Source organism: Mirounga leonina, unplaced genomic scaffold (assembly GCF_011800145.1).
Source record: "Mirounga leonina isolate KUSES-001 unplaced genomic scaffold, KU_Mleo_1.0 Mir_376, whole genome shotgun sequence".
In the NCBI taxonomy this organism is placed as follows: domain Eukaryota; kingdom Metazoa; phylum Chordata; class Mammalia; order Carnivora; family Phocidae; genus Mirounga; species Mirounga leonina.
In genome coordinates, this window is record NW_023270718.1 from 1,976,428 (window position 1) to 1,995,558 (window position 19,131).

Below are 19,131 nucleotides of genomic sequence, written 5' to 3' on the forward strand. Positions count from 1 at the left end.
GGAGAGGCATATACCTTTGCATCTTGGCAAGGGTATCTGTAGGCTGCGTCTCCAAGGGTGGAATGGGGGGGCGGTCAAAGGGTATCTGCATTTGGATTTTGGAATTCTGACTGGCACTGCCAGGTTGCCTGTGGAAGGGCTTGTGCCGGTTGGCATATTCAGCAGCCGCTTGAGGGCATGCCTGCTTCCCAGTGTCACCAGTACATGCTGTCCAGCGTGTGGGCGTTGGCCTGTCTGGTAGGTAGAGAATGGTGTTGGCATACTTTTGTTTCCTTTGTATCTTCCCTTATTCTCAGATCACAGAGTGTTTGAGTGTTAAAACTCGGCTTTCTGCTTTGCGGAACAGACTGAAAGAGGCCATGCTGGTGGCTGGCGTGGCTGCCCGTGTGCCCAGAGGGGCGTGGGGAGGGGCTTGGAGTGGGGACAGGGCAGCTCTGTCTGCACGTGGGCAGCATAAGATGCCTGGCTCTGAGGGGACAGGGACCGCACGGCAGAGGTAGTGGGGCCTCAGGCACCCGGGGCTCTGCCTCCTCCCTGTGTCAGGCTGCAGGAGGCTTTGCGTTGCTGTGCCCCTGTGCTGCCCCCTGCCCCCACTTTGGGGCAGCCCAGGCCATGGGAGGGTTGTGTGTGGCATTTCAGGAGTGCAGGAAGGAACTAGATGCCTGATGAAGATGCTTGGAGGGCTTTTGCCCCGATCAGCTGGGGGCTAAGCAAGTGCTCACCCATGACCTCATCACAGCTATATCCTCACTGCCCCCATGCGGGTGCCCAAGAGAGAAGGAACCTTCCCTGAGTCCACCCAGCTGGCCTGGGTGGAACTGGGGACTCAGACTCCTTTTCTTTTGACTCCAGAGACCCACTCTTTGCCCCACCTCTGTTCATTGTTCTAGCAACAAATGTTTATTGTGCACCTACAGTGTGCCCTGTGCATACCCTTCTGGGGATGCTTCAGTGAACAAAAGCAATAAAATCCTCCTCATTGTCTCGTAAGCAGAGTATAAAGCTTTATTAGGTCGTGGGAAGTGCCACACAGAAAATGCAGCAGGATACAGGGATGGACAGTGACAAAGGGGACTGTTTATTTAGGGTAGTCAGGGAAGGCCTCTGAGGAGGTGATGTTGGAGCAGAGACCCGAAGGCAGGCGGGGAGGGATAGAGCCATGGAGATAAAAGGTGAAAGAGCGCTCTGGGCTGAGGGTAACAGGTGCAAAGGCCCTGAGGCGTTATGAACAGACACCTCTGTCACTGACAGGGATTGAGTAGGGACCTTGACTACTGGACCAGTTCTGCTCTCCTGCCTCTTCTGCGTATAGGCTTTGCCGCCCACGGCTCTAGGATGACACCCCCATCCCATGCTTGGTGACTGAGACCCTCCATGGGTGCCCCCCACCTCCTCTCACACACCCTAGGCCCTCCTGATCATGTGGCTCACTGTTCAGGTGCACTGCGCAGTCTCCATGCCTGTACCTGTTCACAAAATTCCCTCTGCCCAGGATGCCTTTCTCTCTGCTGTCTCACTCTTCAAGTCCTCGCTGAGACTTTTCTAGGTGTTCCTTTCCAGCAGATCCCAGTCTGCCCATCCTCCCTGCCTCCGTGTTCCCTCCCTACCCTCTGTTACGGCCTGTGGGGCTCCTCTGTGATGGCTTTCGGTTTTGTCTCCCTGACCATGCTCTGGGATAGGGTGGGGCGGGGTGGGGGAGATCAGTGGCTACTTATTGTGGGGGGGGTGGCGGGGAGAGGGCTGTCCCGGGACGAGAGCACACCAGGCTGGCCCCACACCTGTGCGTCTCATGCTCAGCCACTGCAGCCGCTCGGGTCTCAGCAGGCACTGTGAGGAGCCCCGGAGGGTGGCTCTGCGAAGGGACAGGACTGGCTCTCCAGATCCCGGCAGCCCTAAAGAGAAAGAGGAATCCTTCTGGCAGCCTCCCTGACCTGATATTAGAGAAGGCTGCATTTCTAGGCCCCCAAACCAGTCGGTCCAGACTGCGCTGAGGGCCTGAGGACCTCCAGGCACCAAGGTGGGTGGGGGGGAGGACACTCCTGCCTTTGACCATCCCTCCACCTCCTCCCTGTTTCGTGACTTAGGAGAGCATTTAGCGTCACGAGAGGTCTCCTCCTCTGTGTGGTGGGCAGTGGGCTGGCGCGCTCCACTCTGCAGCATTATGGCGAGGATGAGCAGCTCAGCGTGCAGTGCCTGGCGGAGCGCCTGGTAGGGAAGCGGCTGAGCTAAAGAGCAGCTCCTGCCGTTCTGTGCAAGGAGCGCTCTGTCACAAAATGAGTAGTTGCTGGCAGGGCCTAGGGCCCGGCCCCTCTCACCTCCCTCCAGGCTTCCTGGTCTAGGAGGCCCTCGGCCAGGCCTCCACAGTAGTCTCTCCCCACGGGACCGGTGGGCCCCTCCTGCTCAGAGGCCTAGTACAGCAGCCAGCTGTGAGCTCGTCCCTCTGTCTGCCACTCCCTCCCCCCGTCTCGGTGCCTTCTCTGTGCCTGGCCTCCGTGCTGGGCAGTGTTGGTGGCACAGCCTGGACCGCACCCCTGGCCTGTCTTCCCAGGGCTCTCAGTTCAGTGGAAGGAGACAGGCCTGTCTCCAAACAGTGGCAGCTCAGAATGGGCAGGGCCAAGATGGGGAAACCTAGAGAAGGGGGCCTGACCCGGTCTGCAGGTCAGGTAGGACTTCCTGGAGGAGGGGACATCTGTGCTGAGAGTTGATCTGAGAGAGGGGAGGGAGGGTATGAGGTGTGTGGAAGCACTGGGCCTTCTGGTAAGAAGAGTTGGGGGTGTGGCTGGAGCACCATGCCCAGGGGGAAGGAAGGGGCCATGGACAGAGCTTAAAAGGGGCCTCTGAGAGCTGTCTCCCTCCTGACTATCTCATCTTAGCTCTGGGGTGTGCTGGGGTGTTCGCATCGCCCTCCTAGGGCATACCTGCCTCTACCCTTCAGCAAGGACCCCCAGAGGGTGGGGGCCAGGTCAGAGCCATCCCCATCTCCCAGTGCAGCACAGAACTTGGCATGTGGTAGGCCTCGGGAGGTATTTGCTGAATGAATGGCAAGATGGCACCTAAGTTGGAATTCTCCTGGATCAGAAGCTGAACTCCAAGGAACTGAAGGAAAAAGGGAGCATTTGTTGGATATGGACCTGAGGAATCCTGCATGGTCAGGCTTCAGGCCTGGCTGGGTCCAGGATCTCAAACATCTGAGCCCACCTTTCCTCTGAGTTGGCTGGGGAGGCCCTCTCCTGGTGGATGCCAGGATGGCCACCAGCAGCTCCAGAAATGAGAGGTAACCTCAGCCCCAGCCCTGCAGAGGAGAGCTCTTTCTGCACGGTTCCAGCATGGCCCTGGGACTGGCTGTGGCTGCTTCCATGAGGGTCAGCCACGGGGCTGTGGACTGACCACTGTCCACCCCTGGAACCTTTGGAGGGGGCAGTGGGGAGTGGAGGTAATGAGGATGGTCCCACTGGGGTCCCGGGATGGCACCGGGAGGGTGGCCGGGGAAGCAGGCCATTCAGTGCTTTGACTGGCATCCAGGCCAAGGCAGTGCTCCCTGGGAGGACAGGTTGTGTGTCTGACACAAAGTCGGCCTCACCGCGTCCACGCTGCGGTTGTGGGTTTGTAGGCCTGCCTGTGCCTTGAACACCAGCCGGGTCCCCTCTGAGCCAGGCTTCTACCCCGAAGGTGTGCGCCCAAGTGGCCTGGTTTAGGGCAGGATGGTGTTCCACAGACCTCAAGCCATGGGAGCATCAAAGCTTGGGGAGTCATGCAGGAAAGAGCCCCGACAGCCCGGTTCCTGGGTCCCGCATGGAGAGATGCCATCCTGCTGGGGCCAGGCCACCCACCTGCCACGAGATTCTTGGTTTCCTGTCTGTCGAGTGGGTGGATGTGATTGTGCCCCTCCCTCGTGGCAGAGGAAGAGCGAGGCAGGCAGCCTCCCAAGTTAGGCTCTGCTGATGCTGCAGGCCAGCCCTGGGAGGTCATGGCTACGTGCTGTGAGCTGATGGGGGGCGATTAGGGAGGGGATTAGAACCCAGGCCCCTGGCTCTGGGCTCCCCCACACTCTTAAACCTCACTTGTCTCCTCTGGTGTCCCCACCCTGGCAGGCTTCTTATTATTGGGCACAGTGGGCTCCCTGCCCAGGTCTCCCAAGAGACCCCGTTCCTATGGAATAGAATCCTCCCCTGGCCTCGAGTAGCTCCTGTCACTGCCCTGTGCCCAGCCCTGGTGGCTCCTGTCTCGGGCAGAGAGCAGAATCCTCACTTCCCAGCTCTGCCCTCCCGTGCACTACCTCGTGCTGCCCTGGATCCTGCCGGGCCTGCGCCCACCCTGTTACACCTCCCCCTCCCAGGGGCCACTGCCCACTGCTCTGTAGCTGTCTTGTCCATGTGAAGCCCCAGCGGGGAGAGCTGGGCCCCTGCTCCCTCGCCCCTTCCCTCTCCCCCCATGCTGTTGCTTCCTGGTTTTTGATTCCCACTGGGATGACTTGTGTCTTCTCTCTCCCACCAGCTCCAGGCTGGCAGGGATGGCCTGAGTCATTGCCGCCCCCTGGTGCCCAGCCTCTCCTTGCGTCTCCGGGTGCCTTTGCACCTGTGTGCAGACAAGAGCCCCGCACCAGACACACAGGTCTCTCTGCCTGTCACCCGATGCCCGGCATTGGATTTCTCTCCCTCCCTTTGTGAGGGCCAGCACAGCTGGGAGGGGGAGGCAGGCTCCGTGTGCCTCTCAGCCTCTTCCTGGGAGACTGGCACGAGCTGCTGGGGCGAGCTACAGAGCCTCACCCCTGTGGGAGGTCTCACCCACCAACTGCCGCACAGCAGCATCCCTCCCCAGAGCTCACACTATGCCCCACCCAGAGTCCAGGGGGGCCCCCAGCCTGCCTCTGCCGCCGGTCCCTTCCTGCTCAGGCCAAAGCAGTATGAGAAGCCCTGCTCCAGTGTCAGACCAGTGCGGGTCTGGCTGTGTGTTCCAGTCCCGCCTCTCCTGGCCCCGGGACCTCGCACAGATGACTTGCCCTTTCTGAGCTGGCCTCCCCTTTTTAGGAAATGGAGTCGTAACTCTGCCAGCCTTGGATCTCCGAGCTGGCTAAGAGAACCTGTGCCTAGAAAGTAACTCAGCGTCGGGCCTCCCACAGTGAGTTCCCAGTACCTGGAAGCAGTGCCCACCATCTGTGACCTCTGTCCAGTCGTGCCTCCTGCTCAGACCTGGCACCCTGTGGCTGCTTAGCAAGTGCCCTCACGTGTCATCTCCTGAGACCCTGCAGATGTCCCTTTCAGAGAGGGGAAGCGGTGGTCGCGATTGTCAGTCACAGCCTCACCAGGTCAAGGACAGCTCTTATCCCAGGCCAGTAGCTCCGGATCCACCTTCCCTGGCAAGCAGGCACGTGCTCTCCCTTACTTGCCGCCGTCCCCTTCTCTCTGACAGCCACTTGAACTCCAGCCCCTGCTTGAGTGGGACCTTCAGGGCATTGGACTTGGGAGTTGAGTGAACACGTTTGAGCCCTGATCTGACATGCACACGCACACGCACGCATGTCCCCCCTGCTCCCACACATGCGCGTCCACCCGGCCTCACCAGCCATTCCGTAATGGACAGGTGCTTCCATGCCTCTTCTGGTCCCTGCCTTCCAGCGGGGGAGAAAACACGGCTGTGACGGGTTTGTGTGCACCCATGAGTATGCTAAGCGCTGGTCGGGGAGGGATGAAGTCGTACTCTGTCACCAGAGGTAGCCGAGGAGTTAGTCACCCTCGCCCCATTTTAGGGATAAGGTGATGGAGGCACAGAGGTGAAACCGCTTTGCTCAGCATCAGAATTTTAAATTCAGAGTCAGGATCCAACCCCAGGCACTCTGGCTCCAGAGCCCGTGTTCTTACCCACTTTGTGAGACTGCGTGTCTCAGGTGGGGGAGCCCCGGGTGGACGGGGAGGGAGGCAGCACGGACTCCTCAGGGCCTGGCCACTTCAGCAGCTGTGCCCTCACTCTGCAGCCTCTAGGGTGGGCCGGCCAGCTGGGGGAGCTGCTCACTGACTCGTGCCCGCCGTGGTGAGGCCTGTGTGGTTCCTTAAGGCTGTGGAAGCCCGGGGTGGATGACCCCAGGCTGGAGGCCCCACACCGGGTCTGGGGAGCTTTGTCTCTCTCAGTCCACGCGCCTCAGACCTTCACCCTGTTCTCCCCTTGACCATTTCGCCGCAGCATCACAAGCGAACGGATGTGCGGAGGGGCCAGGCCTGGGGTTCTGCTGGCTTATGGAGAGCTGGGCGTGGGGCCCGGCACAGCGTGAGCGCCGTCTACATGCTCCGCGGTCTTTTCTCGGCACCACCATGCTGCTGTTACCTTACCACTTTTTCTTAAATTGGTTCAGTTTTGTTTTACTTGAATATGTATCATCTCATTCCCAAACAACACGGTAGTTTGTTTTCATTCATCCGTGTAGGAAGCCCGTATACGTAATGATCACTGTAAGGTCACTGCCGATCCACCTGACGCTCTCCTGTGTCCCCGCTGGTGCCGCGCCAGGACTTGGGGCGTGCTGGTGGTGCTGTTGGGGCCATCGAGGTGGGGTGGGGGTGCCCTCGAGCTGCCGTGGACTGGCTGAACACCTCCCTACCCCCTGCTTTTGTGCCTCCAGTGTCTTTCCCCAGTGCTGTCCCCTCTCGAAAGCGCGTCTCAGCTTGAGAGGGGAGTGACGAAGCTGCAGTTGTTATTCCTGTCACCAGGGGGCGCTAAGTCACTCCGGGCCTGAGGGGCTCTCCCACTTCTGGGAATATGTCCACTCCTCCTGGCCCCTGTTCTGTTTCCCCTTCTGTAAGTGACTGGGCGGATGCGACCCTTGTGAGCTCTGGCGGTGACCTTGTGTGAGGCTGTGCTGCCTGCAAACCCCACGGACGCCTGGCTGAAGGGGTGGCCGGACGGCAGCCGTGGCTGGCGCGGAGCTGGCCAGGTTAGAGACCCTGGGCTTCAAGCTTCCCGGGAGGCTCCTCAGAACAAAGACCGACCCAGTGGGCAGGGCTGGGATGCTGGATCTGGGGTGCCAGAACTGAACACCTAAGGGATTGATTGCAGCTTGAGAGCGTCCTTAGAATTCTTACTTCCTGTAGGCTCTAGGATGCTGAGACGGCTAGTGATGGCACCCCGTGTGCCCAGGCCCTCCCTCATTCCCATCTCATGTGACCAGGCCAACCCAGCCTTGGCCCAGGGGCCTTTCTTGAGGTGAGCTTGCCTGGGGGAGCATCTGATAAAGCCTGTGCACCTCTTCTCAGAGTGATGATTTTGTTTTAATTTTTTGTTAAAGTAAACTCTGTGCCCAACGTGGGCCTTGAACTCACCACCCCGAGATCAAGATTTACTTGCTCTACCAACGGAGCCAGCCAGGCACCCTTTGGAGTGATGGTTTTGGGGTTTTTTTTTTTTTTTTCAATTTTATTTATTTATTTATTTAAATTTTTTTATTTATTATTTATTTATTTGACAGAGAGAGCGCACAAGCGGGGGGCTGGAGCGGGGAGGGAGAAGCAGGCTTCCCGCTGAGCAGGGAAACTGATTTGGGGCTCGATCCCAGGACCCTGAGATCATGACCAAAGGCAGATGCTTAACCGACCGAGCCACCCAGGTGCCCCTGCAGTGATGATTTTGAAAAGCAAAAAATAAAGTAGGATTACAAAGGATATCAAAATACAGTTAGCGAAAAAATTTTTTTAGATTGCAACGCGCTGTTCTTCCTCACTGGTGCAGGAGAGAGCAGCCGCTCTGGTGACTGCCATCTTCAGAGTAGTGATGCGCATTCAAAATCTGCGGCAGCGCATGCACCGTGTGGAAGCACCTGTCGTCCTGGCGATGACAAAGTCGCAGGGTCTGCTAAACACTATTTCTCTTCTCTTCTCTCTCTCTCTGTTTTGCCCATGTTAATAAGGAAGAGCTACATTTCATTGTAGTTCACTTAGTGAAAGTAGAGAAGTCATTTTTCTCCCTCACATGTGCAGAACCCTCGGGGGTCAGCAGACCCAGTTTGGTTGGACCCCCTGAGGTAGCTGCTCGAGCCCTGGGGGCTGCCTTCCCTGGCAGGGCCAGCTCCTGAGCTGGGGGCCACCGGCCGTCAGAGAGCTCCCTTGCTGGGTGGGCAGGAGGTGGCCGCACCGGGGAGGCTGCTGGTCACCTGCAGCTCTGCTCAGGGAGGAAGCGAGGGGGTAAGCTGGGGCCTCTGTCTGCTTCTTTCTTCCAGCACAGTGGGTCCAGCACAGTGGAGAGAAAGCTCTGGAGCCAGGTGCACAACTCTGCCCTGTACCAGCTGCCCAGCCTCAGGGAGGCAGCTTCCCCCCCCTCCCAAACCTTGGTTTCCTCTCCTAGAAAACAGGGTAGTGCTTGATGCGACCTGGAGGGAGAGTCCACTGGGAGATGCTTACCTGGAAGCTTCGACAGGGGCTTCTGCCGGCTCTGAGGGCCAGGCCAGGGTGGCAGCAGGGTGAGGGTAGGCCGAGGTCTCCAGAAGGCCCTCTTCCTACTCTATTCCTTGCCTGCCCTGTCGTCCCCAGGCCCACTCCATTCTGCTGACGCCAAGAGCTTTCTCTGCCCCTCCCCTGCTCGGAGACTTCCCTTCCTGTTCTCCCGGTTGCCCTGGGGCAGAATCCAATATTTCATAGACAAACACCGAAAACAGTATGAATGTCTTATCCAGTGAATGGATAAACAAAATGTATACATCAGGCATTTACCATGCAGCCCTGTAAAGGGGCCGGAACTCAAAACCCCTGTGCTCCACGAGAGAGGCTGGCCACAAAAGGCCACATACTGCTTACCTCCATCTTTATGAAATGTCCACGGAAGGCAGATCGGTGCAGACAGGCAGGCCAGCCTTGTCTGGAGCGTGGTGATGGGTCCCGGGCCTCCCAGGGGCTGTGCTGTGCAGCTGTTGAGCCTGGGCTCCATCCCTTCATTCTGTGAGCACTGCCTGCTCCCCTGGGCACCCGGGCTGCGCCCCATCTCCTCTGACTGCCGCCGTGTCCCCCAGACTGGAGGCCCCGCGCCGAGTAGCTGTCGGGGGATGTTTTTTTTGCTGTTGAGGGTGTTGTTTCAGGAGTGGGGACTCTGAGAGGCCACATGCATCACAGTTAAGAGCAGAGTTCACTTCCCCACTCCACCACTTACCGGCTGTGTGTCCTTGGGCAAGGTGTTTCACCTCTCTGGGCTCAGCTTCCTCATAGCATCAAAGTACAGATTCATTCTCTCATCTAGGAAAACATACACACACACACACACAGATTGAACACCTGCTCTGGGCCTGGTCCTGGGCTGGATACTGTTGGGACAAGGTGGTGACCAGGATAGACCCAGCCCTGCCCTCCCCATTTAGTAGGGGAGACAACCAACAAGCAGAAAAGTTCTGTGATGTTAGTTGTGTGATGTTTGTGCAGAGCTGCTCGAGGAGCCATGGGAAGGTGTGGAGGGAGGGGCTGACTCGTTTGGGGGCCCCGGGGCCACCTCCACAGGGCAGCAGTGACATCGAGGGGCCTTGACGGGAGGGCAGGACTCAGTGGGTCATCGGAAGGGGCGTTTTGTTGTGGGGGGCGGGAGTGAAGGGGGCCCAGGGTGCGGAGCATCACAGGCCTGGGTCCTCTGTGCCTGCAGCCCAGAACGTGACCGTGGATGAGGTCATTGGTGCCTACAAGCAAGCCTGCCAGAAGCTGAACTGCAGACAAATCCCCAAGCTCCTCCAGCAGCTCCAGGTACCCGGGGAAGGGGTGGGGCGCAGTCAGAGCGAGGGGAGGGGGATGGGGGGGAGGTCCCTGGGGTGAAGCTTTTCTCTCTCTGTCCCCTCCCCTCCCCCCCCAGCAGCCTCTGGGCCTCTGGGGTCGGCCCTGAGCAGGGAAGGGTGCACAGGGCACCGCCCCGCCTGGCCACCTAGCCCAGGGCCCGTGTAAATACATCCTGGAAAATCCTCTGTTCAGTCGTAAAAGCGATCAGGCTCTTATGAATGTTTAAACAGTGTGGAATGATATAAAGTAAGAATTTTAACTGTCACTCCCCAAAGAAATTCGGTTCCCCAGGGGAAAAGCCATATGTACGTTTATTCTTCACGGTCTCTATACGTTCTGCATACGCTATTTTTTTTTTTTTAAATACTATTTTTTTTAAAATACTACAGGCATAAAAAGCAAAATCCATTCCTCACTTCTTACTCAAGTCCCATTTCCTGGGAGTCCCACTGTTGGCAGCTTGAGGTTTTCGCCCTCTGGCCCTGCCTGTGCGTTTGTTAGAGGGCAGCTCGCTGTCCAGAAGCCCACAGCCCCGAGGACACATTCTTCGTCTGTGTGAATGGGGTGCAGCTGTGCCCGTGGCGTGTCCCCTGTAGCTATGTCCCACAGCGCCTTTCCTGCCGCCTGCCCAGCCTGGGCGTGTTGGTAAAGCACCACCTTAGTGCCCTCCCTCCGGATGGGTCATTCCAGAATTTTCCAAGGTCGCTTGTTTCTAGGGTTGCCGCTCCCTCAGACGGCATTGCTGTGAGCAGTCATGCTCGCCACCCAGCTCTGCACCCCAGGGTAAAGGGTTCTCTGGGGCAGTTCCCAGAAGGGCCTGTTGGCAGTTTCAGGGAAAGACGGCCCCTCAGTGTGGGAGCCAAGAGTGTGGGTCCTGGGGGTCCACAGGCTAATGTGTGCGGAGCCCAGAGAACAGAACCTGGCATCCAGTGGGGGTGGGGCTGGGCTCATAGCCAAGGAGGGCCGGGCAGACGTCTGACCGGTGCCTTTCCTCCTCCTCACTGAGTGCTCTCTGTGTGGGGCCTGGTGCCCGGCCTGCACCCCCAGGCCTGTCAGCCATCCCCACCTTCGCGCCTGCTTCAGGGCCTTTGTGCTGGCTGCCCCTTCTTGCCTGGAATGCTCCATTCAGCTGGGCCAGAGGGGCGGTGCCCCTACCTGGCCCAGGCCCTGTGGGTACAGAATGCCCCGCTCTCTGAGGCCCTGCACACCACCCCGACCCCAGAACACTGCCTCACCTCAGAAACGAAGCCAGATCAGACCGTCGCCTGCCCCACTGTCAGGGTCCAGCCCTGCTCCTGAGGGTGTCTTCCTGCCTTCAGCCCTGACCCCTCTGTTTTCCCAGGAGTTCACAGACCTTGGACACCGCATTGATTGTCTGGACCTGAAAGGTGCGTGTCGGGACAGAGGCTGGGACCCCTGGGGAGTGGGCAGGGCCAGAGCCTCTCGAGGTGGGTCTGGGCTGGCAGGTCCTGCCGTAAGAGCAGGTTAGCCCAGGGCAGTGGGGTTCCTGAGAGGTGTGGGTGCCCTCCCTGAGGGGAGGCGGGTGCAGCGAGCCCTCCCTCCACCCGGAGCCCCCATTTCCAGCCAGCCCCCCAAGCATGCCAGCACGTACAGAGGTGCACTCCATCTCGTCCCAGGTGAGAAGCTCGACTACAAGACCTGCGAGGCCCTGGAGGAGGTCTTCAAGAGGCTGCAGTTCAGGGTCGTGGATCTGGAGCAGACGAACCTGGATGAAGATGTGAGCAGCTCCTGCCACCACCCTGACCTGTTCCCCCAGCTCCCTGGCCCCTTTGAGGTTTAGGGGGCGGGGGCACTGCAGGAGGAAGAGTTCCCCTTTGACAGAGGCTGGGCAGGGCCTCTTGAAGGACAAGATGAGGAGGCAGCTGATGTGACCAGAGTGGATGTGGGGGATATTGGGACTCTGGGGCAGGGCCCAGAAAAGGGGTCTCATAGACGCATCCCAGAGGCAGGGCCTTTGTAAGCAAGAGAGGGACTTGGGGAGCTGGGCCTTAGTGGGGGCAGGTGTGTGGCCACCAGAAACCTTTTCAGGAACCCCCACTGGGGATCACAGCACTTGTAAGAGAGAGTTTGAGAAACATGCAGATAGCATCCTCCCCATTTGGGCCCAGGTGTCCTCACCTCCCCAGACTCAGAGACCACCAGGAGACCTGGGGGTGGGGTCCTGGAGAACTGAGGCCCAGGTACGCCAGGGGACTGTCCCAGTTCCGGGGTGTATCTATCAGCCCACCTGCTGGTGGCGGTGGGGTAACAAGTAAGAGAAAGCAGATGGACTTCAGCAGGAAGGGCGAAGTTGGTTCCTGGAACCCAGAGGTGCCAGGGCAACATCAGGGCCCTCCCCACCCCTTAGTTTTTTGTCCCCCACCTCCTGGCCTCCTGGGTCTGCCTCAGCCTGAGTCTGAACCCTGTCGTCTCGGCCCCCAGGGTGCCTCGGCCCTCTTCGACATGATCGAATACTATGAGTCGGCCACCCACCTCAACATCTCCTTCAACAAGCACATCGGCACCCGGGGCTGGCAGGCCGCTGCCCACATGATGCGCAAGGTGGGCGCCTCTTATCTGTGCCCTCCCCAGGGTAGAAGGGGCTCGACCGCAGAGGGGTCCAGGGTGCTTTCCCAGGACACCCGTCCCTTAGGGCCTGGTTTTCATGAGTCCTCAGAGTGTCGTTGTCCCAATGCCAAGGGGTGCCCTGCCTCAGGCCAACCCTGGCTCCTTTTCTCCTTTCAAGCATCTTTCCTTCTTCTTCACTTGCTCGTAACCCATCCCTGGGAAGTGGCTGTAGTTGCCCCCGCTTCGCTCATGTCCGGGGCATCTGCTGCACAGGAGTCTGGGAACTCAGGTGTCACCAGCCCTGCCTGCTCACCTGCAGGACTCCAGGCCGGGCCATCCCTCACAGACACAGTTGCCCCGCTGCACGCTGGGACGTGGGGCTGGGAGATCCCTGGGGACTGGGAGGGCTGGGGCCAGCCTGTTCCAGCCCTGCCCCTGCCCCACCAGACAAGCTGCCTACAGTACCTGGACGCCCGAAACACGCCCCTGCTGGACCACTCGGCGCCCTTCGTGGCCCGCGCCCTGCGCATCCGCAGCAGCCTAGCGGTGCTGCATCTGGAAAACGCCAGCCTGTCAGGGCGACCCCTCATGCTGCTTGGTGAGCTCCGAGGCCAGGGGAGGCGGATCAGTAACATGCTGCCTGCTGGGGACCGGGGCTCGGCCAGTCACTGTGCTCTCCCCGCACTCCCCCAGCCACAGCACTGAAGATGAACGTGAATCTGCGGGAGCTCTACTTGGCCGACAACAAGCTCAACGGCCTGCAGGACTCGGCCCAGCTGGGCAACCTGCTCAAGTTCAACTCCTCCCTGCAGATCCTGGACCTCCGTAACAACCATGTGCTGGACTCAGGTGTGTGAGAGGCCTGCCCATGCCCACCCCACTCCAGCCACTGAGCACCCACTGTGTGCCTAGCCAGGTGTCCCATGGTGCTGGAGACACGGGGGGGGCCAGGACAATCCCAGTCCTGCCCTCATGGGGCTCACAGTCCAGTAGGGAAGACCATCCCAGGCAGTGACAGCTCAGACTGGGTAGGGCTGGGCTGTGGGAACCCAGGGAGGGTGTCCTAGAGGAGGGGGCAGCTCAGCAAAGACCTACAGGATGAAGTGAGGTATTGAAGAGATAATTAAAATAATTATCCTCTGGAAAAAGTGGCCTAAAGGAAACAAGGTTGTTGGGACAGAGGGTCAGTCAGAGGCCGTTTAAGATGGTGCAGGGAGGTGACCTCTGGGCAGCAATGTGGAGGGCAAGAATGGAGCCAGCCCTTTTAAAAGCCTGGGAAGGGGCGCCTGGATGGCGTAGTTGGTGAAGCATCCGACTCTTGGTTTTGGCTCAGGTTCCCCATGTCAGGCTCCGTGCTCAGCGCAGAGTCCGCTTAAGATTCTCTTTTCCTCTCCCCCGCTCCACCCTGCTTTCTTTCTCTCTCAAATAAATCTTAAAAAAAAAAAAAAAGCCTGGAAAAAGAATCCAGGCAGAGTGAATAGAAGGCCCTGAGGTAGGAAAGAGCCTAGATGTTGAATATTTGCAGGGAAAAGCCACGGTGGGCTAGAGGGTAAATGGGAAGGGAGAGGAAGTAGCTAGTGGTAGGAACTCTGTGTCCTCCTGGTTCACTGTTGAGCAGGGTCTCCGGGCCTCAGTGTGAGGAGAGCGCTGGGGGGACAGCATAGGGCATGCAGGCCAGTTCCTTTGCCCAGGGTGGCCGGGCCCAGACACCACATTTACTGAGCACCTAGCACGTGCCTGGCCTGTTGAGACAGAGATCTCTGCCCTCGGGAGAGATACCGCCATGATAAATTAATAGAGTATGCGGTGTGTCAGATGGTGAGATGTGCTCTGGAGAAAACTGAAGCAGACAGAGGGATGTTCCGGCCCGGGCACCAGGGAGCCATGGGTGCTGGGCCGAGGCAGGAGGTGGCCGGGCCAGAGTCGGGGGGCGGGGGGGGGGGCCGGGCAGGCAGGTCGACGGGAGGGCAAAGCCCCGGGAGGTTCTGCGCTCTCCTGGGGTAACAGTGGCTCCCCACCGGTGTCCCCTGGAGAAGCGCCTGGACCACAGCGGGGACTTGCCCATGGGTCCCCTCCAGGTCTGGCCTACATCTGCGAGGGCCTCAAGGAGCAGAAGAAGGGGTTGGAGACCCTGGTGCTGTGGAACAACCAGCTGACACACACGGGCATGGCCTTCCTGGGCATGACGCTGGTGAGTCGGGCCGGGAGCGGGGAGGGGCGCCACGGCTCCCAACACGGCCTCTCAGCCCCGTGCTCTGCCCCCCGTCGTGCTCACCCTGCCCCTCAGGGACCCTTTGCAGGAGCCCTTTCAGCGCGGGTTGCTCTCCCTCAGCTTCCGCAGCCCCTCTGTCCTAAGGAAAGTAGCCTTTCTCAGTTGCCTTTGTCTTCTTGCATCCGGCGCGGTAGCCTAGTACCATGTTGCGCACGAGGTGAAAATGCTCTGCATAGAAAGTTAATATTTTCTGGAAGCCTTCAGTGCGTTTTAAATCTTTTTACATAAATACATGGTATTTAAAGCAAGCCCACAGGCCACAAAGACTCACGTCCAAGTTAAGAATGACCAGCGGCCAGGTGTGTGCGCTGAGCCCTCGGGATGCTTGCCCGGGCTGGGGAGTGGACAGGGCAGCTGGCTGGCACCGGGGCGGCTTCCGAGTCCACGAAGCATCTGGCCTTAAGCAGGACTGTCCGGGCGGCGCTGCCGAAGAGGGAGCGCTCGGGTTTGCCTTTTTCCTGATTGGCCTTCTGGGCCTTTCCTCACTCTCAACGTGCCGCTCCCTCTAGCCGCACACACACAGCCTGGAGACGCTGAACCTGGGCCACAACCCCATCGGGAACGAGGGCGTGCGGAACCTCAAGAACGGCCTCATCAGCAACCGCAGTGTGCTGCGCCTCGGCCTCACCTCCACCAAGCTCACGTGCGAGGGTAGGGCACGGGGCTGGGCCGAGGGGGCGGTGCAGGTGGGCTTGGCGGGCGGCTAGCCCATGGCCAGCCCCTGCGGTCCCCCTCCCAGGCGCGGTGGCGGTGGCGGAGTTCATCGCCGAGAGCCCCCGCCTCCTGAGACTGGACCTTCGGGAGAACGAGATCAAGACAGGCGGGCTCATGGCACTGTCCTTGGCCCTCAAGGTGAACCACTCACTGCTGCGCCTCGACCTCGACCGTGAGCCCAAGAAGGAGGCGGTGAGCTGAGTGGGCTCTTCCCTGAGGCCTCCGGCGGCGGGAGGGTGGTGCAGGCTGGCCCAGGGCGACTGCCGGGTCCGCCGAGGGCACCGGCTGTGCAGAGCCCTAGCCAGGCCCGCTCCGCTTGCAGGTGAAGAGCTTCATCGAGACGCAAAAGGCGCTGCTCGCAGAGATCCAGAATGGCTGCAAGCAGAACTTCATGCTGGCGCGCGAGCAGGACGAGAAGGAGCAGCGGCTGCAGCTCTCCGCCTCCATGCCCGAGATCACCGTGACCGAGCCGCAGCCCGGCCAGGAGCCCGGGGGCCAGGAGCCCGGGGACGAGCCCGCCACCAGGGCCCAGCAGAATGGGGCCCCCGGCCCCAGCGCCCGGCCACACTCAGACTCAGACTCGGACTCCGAGGAGGAGGGTGGGGAGGAGGAGGATGGGGGGAGGGCCGAGGCCCCCTGCCCCGCCCTGGTGCCCCCCTCGGACTCCCTGGGCCCTGGGGACAGGAGCCCCCCAGGCAGCCCCGCCTCCCCCACTGAGCAGCGTATTTCTGTGTCCAGCCCCGGCCGGGGCCACAAAGTGTTTGTGGTGACTCGGGTTGAGAGTCCGCCCGAGAGGGCAGAGCCCCCGGCGCCCCCCGCCCCTCCTTCCCCCCCTTCCCCCCCTTCCCCCCTTCCTCCTGCTTTATCCTCCCCGCCCACCTCACCTGCCCTGCCACCAGCTGAGGCCATCGGTACTCCGGACCCAGGGGTGTCGGAGCCTCAGTCACAGCTGGAGCCACCTCAGCCAGGGCCACCGCTGCCCAATGGCCTGAAGCCCGAGTTCGCCCTCGCACTGCCTCCAGAGCCTCCCCCGGGGCCTGAGGCCAAGGCGGGCAGCTGTGGCCTGGAACACGGTGAGTTAGGCTCTGGGGCAGGGTGACAGCGGGCCCTGGGTGCTGCTGTGAGCCCGGGTAGGCACCTGCCCCTCGATGGGCTTCAGCGTTTCCTTTAAAATGGCCTGTGAAGGGGGTAGGATCGAGGACTTGGTCCTCAGCCCCCACCTCGTTTCCCTTGGGTCCCCGGGACGGAGCAGGCGAGATGCGCTGACTGGAATCCGATGGCCTCAGTGGTACCCGGGCCCTGTGCTGCTCTAAGGGCCAGACTTGGGCAGGGCTGGTGGGGATGGCCTGGGGCCCCCCATCCCCGCCTGCCTGACTGGAGGTTGCTCGCCCCTTGTCCCCTTGCAGAACTGAGCTGCTCCAAGAATGAGAAGGAGCTCGAGGAGCTGCTTCTGGAAGCCAGTCAGGAATCTGGGCAGGAGACACTGTGACACTTTAGGTGAGGCGGGGGCCGGGGTCAGAGGACAGGGGTTCTGGAGTCCGGCAGTAGCGCCCCTGGCTCTGACAGGCCCTCCCCCAATCTCTTCTCCCCAAGTTCCTTTTTTCCGGTCAGTCTTCGGTGAGCTGAGGCCAGAGCCATGAGAATCTGCTCACCCTCGCCCCCAGCCTTCCTGAGGCCTGGGCCACCAGGGGTGCGGGGGGCCTTTCTGGGGACCCCTGCCCCCCACAGCAACACTACACAGAGCGCAGGAGCCGCAGGGACTGCCCTCCCCGCCCTGACTTAAGCACTATTTTTGTGTCCAGCACTCGAAGGCTCTGGGTTGGGGGGATGGGAGAGGAGTTCTCCAAGGACATCAGCCACGAGGCTGGACGCCTTTTCCAGACGGCCTGTTGGGCCAGGCTTGCCCTGTGGAGGGCAGCAGTCCTGGGTGGTGGTGGGATGGCCCCCCGGCCCCCCCCCCGGGTGCAGGGCCAGGCGGGAGGCATGACGAGGGAGGGCGGTGAGTGGTGGTGGAGGACCTTGGTAGAGCAACCCCAGGCAGCGTGAGGGCCAGGGCTGGGGGGGGCGGGGGGCTGGGAGCAGAGGATCAGAGCTTTCTTTTTCTTAAGTGCAATAAATCTATCAGGGAGCTGGGGTGAGGAGCAGCCGGGCTTCTAGAGACCCTGCTGTCCAGGCCCCTTGAGGCTGCGCTCTGAGAGGCACTACAACCCGGGGGGCGGCGTGGGTGTGGGGTACGGGTGGGCGGGGGAGGGGCTATTCCTGTCGGTGCAACTCTGTTCACACCTTTTCTAATAAACCAGAGCTGGGTTCACCACACTCGCCTGCCCTCTGCTTGTGCCGATCGGGGGCGCCCCCTGCGGGAGCTGTGGCCACAGGGAGCAGGGAGGGCAGGGCCCAGCCAGCTCCCGGGGACGTCTGTGGGGCTGGTGCCAGGGGTGCCCCAGAGGAAAGCAGGCAGGCCGGGGAGGCAAAAGCCACATTTCCCACAACACTCCCTGCCCCCCCCCCTTTTTTTGCCGTGTCCACCCTCCTGTATCTCCCTTACCGTCCAGTTCACAGTCCCGTTTCTCCAGAGGGAAACAACCCCCAAAATATCTTCCAGCTTCAGGCCCAGGCTCCCAGGGTGTGATGGAGATGAACCACCCATGGCACAGGGGGAATAGGCCCCAGCTTTTGCCCCCAGCGGCCCCAGACACTCCGCGTTTCCGAGGGTACATGGCCCTACAGACACATTTTCAGACTTCGGGCCTGGGAACCAGGAGAGTACATTTCTGTGCTAAGCCACCCAGCTTGTGGGACATGGTCCTAGCAGCCCCAGGGGACCCCCAGGCACCAACTGTGTGGTGCTCCTGATTTTCCAGCTGGATCCTGGATCAGTCCGGGATCGCAAGGGGGGGATCCCTTCGGCCAAGTATTTTCTCCTCGTTGCCTTCAGCCACCCAGACATTCCTGGAGCTTGTTGTGAAGACACACTGAATCCATTTTATTACTGGGCTAGACGCTGTGCCCAGTCGTAAAGATCTCAGTGCCACATGGGAGATGTTATTTCCACGCTTGTGGATGGTTAGGTAGCGGGCAGCTGTTCTCCCCGAAGTGACAGGCGGGCCCAGGCCTCGCCCTTGTGGCTCTGCCGCTCCTTAGGGCCTCAGGAGCCCCTGCATCTGGTGGGCAGACGGGCGGGGGGGACTGGACAAGGCAGACCTGCTTCACCGAAGATGGGAAGGGGATGTGCATCGCTGGTGCTCCCTTCCTGTTGGCGAGAACCAGCCCCGTGGCCTCCCCGAGGTGCGAGTCGCCAGCAGGAAAGCTCCACGGACCCCGCAGAGGGGACCGTGAGTGCTAGGGAACAGTGAGCCTTCCCGGCTACACCAGCCACTCCAGGACATCCCAACTCTAGCTCTGTCGGACTCAGACTTCATCAGAGTCTAAGAGACACGGTGGCCACAGTGACCACCGCGTGGCTCCACTGAACAGGGAGCTGTAGCTCCTTCCTGGGGCCTGGGGTCCACAGGCCCGCCCCCAGCCCGTCGGCAGGTTAGTTCGCACCTACTCCTGCTGCTAACGTGTGTCAGCCCGGACCGGGGGTGGTGAGAAATGGAAGCCCGAGCCAGGTTGGCTGAAGGGAGGCCGAAGGGGAGGGACGTATCGGCCCCAGTCCCACACCTGCGGACACGGACCTGTCACAGTCCCCGTGTGTCTCTGGGGGGCGTCGTTCTTGGGCAGGCTCCCTGCTGCCATTGGGAGAACCTCGCCCGGCAGGTGTAGGTTTGTCCCACCGGCTTAGCCACGCAGCTAAGCTGGCTGCCCCAGCGGAAGTCACAGGCCGGCTCTCTGCCCTGGATC

General features: G+C 60.6%; 1 protein-coding gene across 1 annotated transcript in view; it reads left to right on the forward strand.

Annotated features, from left to right (window-relative positions):
• PPP1R37 (protein phosphatase 1 regulatory subunit 37) overlaps positions 1–17,602 on the forward strand; it is a 40,359-nt gene extending 22,757 nt beyond the window's left edge. The window contains exons 2-13 of the mRNA XM_034986738.1: positions 9,607–9,704; positions 11,077–11,122; positions 11,372–11,472; positions 12,177–12,296; positions 12,750–12,900; positions 12,996–13,151; positions 14,381–14,493; positions 15,084–15,225; positions 15,314–15,480; positions 15,611–16,361; positions 16,695–16,785; positions 16,882–17,602. Coding sequence (XP_034842629.1) covers positions 9,607–9,704; positions 11,077–11,122; positions 11,372–11,472; positions 12,177–12,296; positions 12,750–12,900; positions 12,996–13,151; positions 14,381–14,493; positions 15,084–15,225; positions 15,314–15,480; positions 15,611–16,361; positions 16,695–16,777 — 1,928 coding nt within the window. The 3' untranslated portion in view covers positions 16,778–16,785; positions 16,882–17,602. The remainder of the gene's footprint in view (positions 1–9,606; positions 9,705–11,076; positions 11,123–11,371; positions 11,473–12,176; positions 12,297–12,749; positions 12,901–12,995; positions 13,152–14,380; positions 14,494–15,083; positions 15,226–15,313; positions 15,481–15,610; positions 16,362–16,694; positions 16,786–16,881) is intronic.
• Positions 17,603–19,131: the final 1,529 nt, after the last annotated feature.